The following is a 7669-nucleotide window of genomic DNA, read 5'->3' on the forward strand; positions in this document are numbered from 1 at the left end:
TGCTGTGATGTGTTTACTTCTTTCTCCAACTTCGATGCTCTCGTGTGGCTTCTCTCCTACCACAGGAATTTCACAAGTCTTTATATGTGGTGAACTTTTGGATGCAGATAGAAAAATTAAAAGATCTCGAGTAAATACTAAACAATGGCTCCCACCAGACTGCCTTAAGTACCGCGTTCAGTGCTGCTCGCGGATTCCTTTCTAGTGAAAGGTGATGTAAATCCTAAAGCCAGCTCTGTGTGCTCAGCGAAATGCTGCTTATTTGTGTAAAGTCTCTGGTACCTCAGGAGGTTTCATACTCCATGGTGCCTGGGTATTTCCTAAGTAAGGCTTTGGGGGTGGGAATTGGAGGGGTTTTTCTTTAGGCCTAGAGTAACGCTTTTTTAGTCATTTCCTCTGACGAATCACAGGTATTTTAAAAAATCTTCCGGTTGTCTCCAGCAAAGATTCAGTAGATCTGAGTTGGGGCTTCTGAGGGGTGAAGAGCATTAACTAAACTCTTTGGGAGATGTGCATTATGTTTCCACGCTATTATCTACATGTTCCTGGTATTTCTTGAAGACAGCATTAGGACAATTTTTGAAGAGCTCTCCTCTTTCTATAGTATTATCTGCGTCCTAATTTCTGAATGAATAATCCATTGTTTAATTCTGTACCTGCTACTTTTTTTTTGTGTCCAGCTGCAGACAAACAATCCCGACTCTGCCAACAGAGTCCACAGTTGCAGCTGGAAAGACTGATTTCTGTGTAACTTCTGAGGTTGCTGAATGGTAACTTTCAGTGCTGGCGTATTTGGGGTTTTTTGTTGTTTTTTTTTTTTAAATCCTTTTTAACCATGTAGCCAGAACAGGTTAACTGCACTGCTGGTTAGCTGTTGATTTTGCCACTAACCTTGATTTGAGTGGAGAACCATACTATTTGTAAACTGCTGTGTTTATCTTCTTAAACAACACGCTTCAACTCTGTTTTCTGGTACCGTAGGTTTATTAGATCCTGCCTCAGAAATTAAAGAAACTTGCATGTACTTCACGCTTTACATTGTACAACAAAAAGAACCCAGTGTCAGCCTCTAACTTCAAGTGCAGTTCCACGACGTTTATTCTATTTAATTACAAAGCTGCTCTAGTTAAATCTTCTAAAATAAGCTTAACTGGGTTGTTGCAAGACTTTTTCCATAAAATCTAAACTTGAAACCACATGGAATGTCCTTTTAACATCTAACGTTCCATGGTAATTGGTTAGGTCACACACATGCAACTTTTTCTATATGAAGGGCAGTAAAAAGCTTGAAACAACTGATTTAAAAGGTTAAGGCTGGTAAGTATTAGGAATTATCTTATTATGGGTAAGTATAAAAATGCAGAGAATGTTCTGAAGGGATTTAAAGCAATTCAAAATATCTTTCACTTTGGAAATGAACTATACCTGCTTTCAGTTTCCCTGTCAACCCAATCTGGTTAAAAACAGAAAAGAAAAAAAAAAAAACCACTTGGAAAGGTTAAAATAATCAAAATGGACTGTGTATAGTACAAAACTGGAAAGTTACCACTTTTTTCATCATTCAGTAGTTAAAATTGCTGCTATTTAGGTTCAGGCAAGACCAGCCTAAACTGGTTATTTACAGAAAACCCTTGTAAATACTAATTACGGTTCCATGTGTAAGACTCTCTTTTAAGGGAAGGTCAACCAAGTTCTTCATTTTCCTCAAATTCAGGATGTTCCTTTCCTATTTCTTCCCATCCTTCCCATCTTAAAAGTTTTATTTGATATCAATGAAGGAGTGAGTGCATTTATCTTAACACACTCTTCTGCAGAAAGAGAGCAAAGTTTCTTGGCAATACGAAGGTGAGGTACCTGTGTCTTCCCACTCCAGTAAAACTACCCCAAATCTTTTGGTAATCTGGAAGAATCATTAAACCAGCTGTCTCAAATCTTTGCTTAGGAAGCTTCTGCTTGCCCAGCCTGCTTGTCTGTCCCGTGTCTGCCATTGTGGAGTTGGAAGAATATTGCGGCTGTGTACCTTTGCCCAGCTCCCATTTCCGTGAGAATTGAGGAGGAGGAAGGGCAGGGAGAGTGACAGCTGCATGCCTTGGGGGGACAAAAAGCAAGCCTAGATGCAGGGAGATCCTGAGTTCTAATGTTGACTGTCACTGGGTTGCTTTGTGGCCTTGAGTGAAGCATTGATTTCAGTTTCTTATCTCAGTCTTTTCCATCGAAAAGGCAAGGAATTAGAATTAAAATTGCTTTAGTCTAAATTATTTTTAGAAAATGAGCGGCAAGCTTCTACGTCGCCTTTTCCTTAATATTAAGAATATGCCAGGAAATATGCATGTCAAAGCTTTAGTTGCTAATAAAACATAGGGAGTTTGGTACGTAGGCTACTGCAGTATGTGTTGCTGCCAAAAGATAGCTTTGCTGAAAGCTATCTGGGAAGTATGTGATGTATTAATCTTATCACTTCATGAGGTGTGAACATCTCGGGCACTAACAGTCAGTTGATTCCCAAAGGCACTCAGAAAAGCCTGTCTTTAAAAAAGGAGCTTGTAGGCTTACAAGCTTTTTTCTTACTAAAACTTCAGTATCTTAGACTGTAAACTCTTCAGACAGCTGTATCTGGTGAGGTGCATTCAGGTAGTTATTTTTGCCCAATTGTCAAAAATGCAGATTTTTGCAGTTCTTTGAAGCGGTTACTAATATCTTTGGAGTTCAGCATCGGTAGACAAGTGTGTTGGGCATAATATTTGCACTGGTCCTTAGGAAGGTGGGGGAGCTGCACAGTGCTTTCCTGGGAACAGTTCTTGTGCTAGTTTTCCTCGTATGACTTCTAGGGAACTGAAAACAGAATTCCTGTGTTCTGGTGTTTCATGAGCTGTGTTGGAGGGGGACGTCCATGAACTCGGCAGGAGGAAGGAGCGATGGGTGTCCCAACGGTTCAGCCTTTCATCGGCCACGAGGTGGCTGCTTCTTGCTTCGCAGGTCCCGTAGCACAGACCAGGCCACGTGTGTACTTGTAATGCCTTGGTGTGGTAAGGTAGCGTCTATTTAGGAAGCGGTGCAGGCTAACAGGAGATTACAAGCTTGATTTTTGAAGGCTCCACATGCTCTTTGGAGGGGAATGTTCCTTCCACATTCCACTAGTTCACCCTAGTGTGGACAGAACATCTATTCCTGGCTGACGTGATGCTGGAGCATGCCATCTACATGGTTTCATTTGAAAGAGATTCATGTCCCATGCTGTGAGACTGTTGCGCTCTCTGAACGAAAGCCTGATATGTGAAGATGATCTGGTATCTACTTCAAAACTATGCTTCTATTTGAAAATACAAGGTTCTATTTGAACTAAAATGCAAATATAGATGTACTTTACCAATGGCTCTGGTAATTTGTAATGGAATCAGGCACTTGTGACTGTTAGACCATAATTGCCAGTAAAATACTGTGGCTTTTTTTCTGTCTACGTTGTATGTTGCAAACCCTTAGAAGCTCAAACTGTTCTCTTTGTCCTAGGAAAAAAATGACTCTTTAGGTTACTACTGAGATTAAGACCCAGAGTTGAAAAACCCATCCAGATCCAAAGCAGTTAAAGAAACAGGCAAGAAACTGAATAGTTCTGTAATGTAGCTTGTTTTCTCTGAAATGAAGAAAATCAGCATATCGCTAGAAGCAGGCTACAGGTCTGTATGATGTGTAGACGATGGGCATTTCATTGGCAGGCCCCGATGATAATACTGCTTCATCAAGTCCAGTGTCTTGCTTCAGCAGTGTCTTTTATGTTTCAGGAAAAGTTGGCCTACTCGTGCACAAAGCCAGCAGTTCTGTGTAAGGGACGTTGAACCGATTGTGCCTCAAAGCAGAACGTTTTATTACTGTAAGCATGAATAACGGCAAAGGCAGTGGCAGCCGTACAGTTGCAGTATGTGGCTTGTTCTGAAAAATGTACGTGACCTGAAGTACTTCTAATTCTGTGTGCACTGGTGAATGTATTTAATCCTTTTTTACAGGCTTTACTGAGTGGGAGATGTTTTTTCACAGGACTTTCAATAGTTCCTTTGGCTCCCTCTACTCCTGGAGGGGTGGCAGTGGCAGACTTGGTACAGTACCGCTGTCTTGCTTCCTCTCCCTCTTCCCAAATGCATGCAATATTCAGTATTTTCAAGAAGCTGGTTTACAGTTATCTGTAATTTTCTGGCCAGACCCTTGACATGCGGTGAAGCCTCACTTCTTTCTTCCTCCTCAATAGAATTGCTACGAAGAGAGACGAGGAAGTTGGTAATTTTTCCGTCTGTGCAGTCTGGGGAGCAGAAAATTCCTAGTAGAGTCTGATACTTTCCAGTTTGTTATTGCATGTCTTGCTTATATCACTTTCCTGCTGTCTTTGAGGAGCCGTGGAGTTCTGACAGCCGTCTCGGGTTCTTCCTCAACTTCCTTATTCAAAACTTTGCCTGGGATCAGGATCTAGGCTTATGTTTTCCTCACTTGTCTTTCATAGTTAATACCAGGGCTACATCTTTTGTAAGTATTTTGAACATACATTTAAGGTAGAGTCAGAATGTGTCGCCCACAGGATTTTTTTCATTCAAATACAGAAGTGATTATCAGACTATGACGGGACACAACTGAAGATCTGCTGGTTTCCATGGAAGTCCCTTGGTTTGTAATAACTGGAATAGCAGACGGTTCTACAAACAGCTTGTTAAGTGCTTGTGTGGGGGAGTGGGTACGGGGAGCAAGGAAACTTGGTTGCCTCTGTTATTTGTGCGTTAGTACCGTTCTCATGTGAAATTCATTATTACTTGTCTTCAAATTGAACTCCCACAGATCCACTAAACAAAAATATGTCTTGGTGCCTCTGAGCGCCATTCTTTCAAAACTAAATGTTAGACCACCTCCAGTCCTCTTAAGTTCTCGACAGTGATATTCCTGTAACTCTGGGATGGCTGCCCTACAGCAGCAAGTATTGTGGATCTGTCCTGCTGGTAGAAAATACCAGTTCTTTATTCAGAAAAATAGGGATGCAAGAGTGAATTAATTGCAATAATCACAAAATAATTTATTGAGCAGAAAGGTGAAGCGCATACAAGCAGGAAAATACTTCTATCATTTCAGACCTGAATTCATACTGAAAGTTTGAGTCTAAACAGTTCCAATATTTATCGAACACTAGGTTTGCCAGCAGATCTGCATGTAAGCATGTTGGAGGCTGGCACCAGAAGCAGTCGTTCTGACTAGATGTGCCTTAACATGATCTTGAAATCGCAGGCACGCTAAGGAATAGTAATGAGATGCAGTCTGGCAAGCGTACTTCCCTTAAAGAGACATTGTCTTGATGCACGGATGTGAAAATGGGAGAGAGATTTTTAAATCCTGGCTTTTCACCATGCCATATGGAGCTTTTTTTTTTCCTCTTCCCCAAATGAAAACAAGGAATCCTCAATAGCACTTGAAGCGAGACCTTGCTGCGGTGGTGTACAGCCCTGGAAGTCGTTGGCTGGATGGTTAAGGTAGAAAGCAACACTTCCTTCAGCAAGAGTCCAGGGGTGTGTTATAGTACTCTTACCTGCATCTCCTACAATATGAGCTAGATTCGTCATTAGTCTTAAGTTCAGTGAATTGAATTCTGTTTGGGAATGTTTCGTGTGTGTAATTTGAGCTCACAGATAAGGGATGACAGTGTTTATAAAGATTGTGCTGCAGGCGGCTTAAAAATCACTTAGGAAAGCAATTGTCTTTGGTTTCCTACAGACAGGCGTCATCTCTGCAAATGTCAAGGGAATGGCACTGAGGTGAAGAGGAGTGAGGAGAGTATCTTTTTTGTTAGCACATATGTAAGGATGATAGGTGTGACAAAAGCGGTTTGGATTAAATGTATGCTGCCTTCCTTGCTTGAAGGTGGAAGGGGTCTGCTTTTGTAGCTGTTCAAAGCAGGTAGATAGGTAGCAGGGACAGTATTTCTGCTGTTTTGGGGACCGGGAAAAATACTTATTTCCTGTACAAAATAAGAGTTTTGAAGAAGTCGCTCTTAATGCTCTTAAGTAGGAGAACCAAACACCTCTCTTCAGGCATTTTGTTATGTAAGTTACTGGGGTGGAGAAAACAAGTTCTGAGTTTTGACGGTGAAGTTGCGTGTGGAGACTTGGCTGTTGTGATGGCTTGACTAGTAATTTATAGAGAACAGCAAAGAAGCCTGTGCTGGTGCCACTCCACAGCACGAAGAACACTGCTTTTCACTGCACTGTCTGTACTAGCGGGCATGACTCTGGTCTCCCATCTTCTCGTCCTCCTTGTGCTGTTGGATCTACCTCAGTGCAAATCTGTAAGAACATACATTGTGTGATCGAGGCTTCTTAATCGTTTTTTACCTTATTTTTAGTGTTGACCAGATAAGTGATTCTATGGGAAATTGGCAAGAGAATACAAAAGTGTTTTTTCCAAACTCTTTAAACACCTTTTGTAAGGAACAAGTGCGTGACTGAAATCTTAGTTCCTGCAGATAACTGTTACTGGCCCTGCTATGTGTTGCAGAGGTGAGCAGAGTTGTCGGGCGATGTATTAAACGAACGTCGAGCAAAATCTTGTCTACAGTGGAAAATTTTGCATGTTGTTAGCACCTCTTCTAATCTGAAGAGGTTTGGCAATGCTAAACTGTTAAAAGGATGTTCGAACCTCAGTGAGCTTTTAAGGTGAAAATATTTTAGATATACAATCAGATGAATCCAATTCTTCTTTAAACCTCTTTGTTTAAAACTGCAGAGCCAGCTTCAGAGTGTCTTTCACTAATCAACAGCCCTCTGTAGCAGAGAAAAATCTCTAAATTATTACTTGCTATGTCACGTTGTTGCTGACTTGTTTCCCCTACCACTTATATAAACCAGCAGGACAAACAGGGACAGGAAATGGCTGGTAATTCTTCTACATCGTTGGAGGATGATGTTAAGTGCCTGCTGCTGTGAAAAATACTCAGTTCACCTTTTTAAAGAAGATTTGACTCCTTCTCCTGCTTGTGTTGTTACTTTTAAGCATAAAGGATAAGTTTTTCTTGTAACTCTGGACGGGGAGGTCTGGAATTACTTCAGGAAATTCATTTTTACTTTGAACGCCCTTTCTCTCCTGTGTGATTGTGCTGGCATTTCTGTATCAAAAGGGTTGGACTGTCGGCAATTACCACGATCCTTGTCTTCATCCGAGCTTTGAATCCAGTGGACTATTGAATAGGCAAATAAAACCGGCTTGTTCAGGAAGATGAAACAAAGTATCTGACTGAATTTCTAATTTCATTAGAGGGAGGATTGAGACAGGTAAACATCAAGAGAAGGAGATGAATCAATTTATGCTCAACCCCTAACATGACTGAATTTGCAGGAAGATCATCTGAGAGCAACCCCCAGCCTTGCTGCAAGGCCCTGTACCTGCAATGCAGTGCTGTGCATCTGCAGCTAGGTGGTGGAGGCAAATCCCTCTTCTCCCTCACTCTTGCACAAAGCTTTGCTGCGTTCGAGAAGAACCAGCCCCTCCGCCTGCCGTTGATGCCCCCCTGCTTCCTGAACAGTGTGGCATTTGATTTTTAATGGCTCTTTCGAAAACTATTGGGCTGTCTTCGGGAATATCTTTATCAATGGGAGGCCGTGCTTCATGCAGGTAGGTTACCCTCTTTAATTTTTTTTTCGTTTTG

General features: G+C 41.5%; 1 protein-coding gene across 1 annotated transcript in view; it reads left to right on the top strand.

Annotated features, from left to right (window-relative positions):
• The first annotated feature begins 7563 nt into the window (after nucleotides 1–7563).
• SRPK1 (SRSF protein kinase 1) overlaps nucleotides 7564–7669 on the top strand; it is a 19292-nt gene continuing 19186 nt past the window's right edge. Inside the window, exon 1 of the mRNA XM_009334749.1 lies at nucleotides 7564–7635. Within this exon, the coding sequence (XP_009333024.1) occupies nucleotides 7565–7635 (71 nt within the window). The 5' untranslated portion in view covers nucleotide 7564. The remainder of the gene's footprint in view (nucleotides 7636–7669) is intronic.

Source organism: Pygoscelis adeliae, unplaced genomic scaffold (genome assembly GCF_000699105.1).
Source record: "Pygoscelis adeliae isolate BGI_AS28 unplaced genomic scaffold, ASM69910v1 Scaffold482, whole genome shotgun sequence".
In the NCBI taxonomy this organism is placed as follows: Eukaryota; Metazoa; Chordata; class Aves; order Sphenisciformes; family Spheniscidae; genus Pygoscelis; species Pygoscelis adeliae.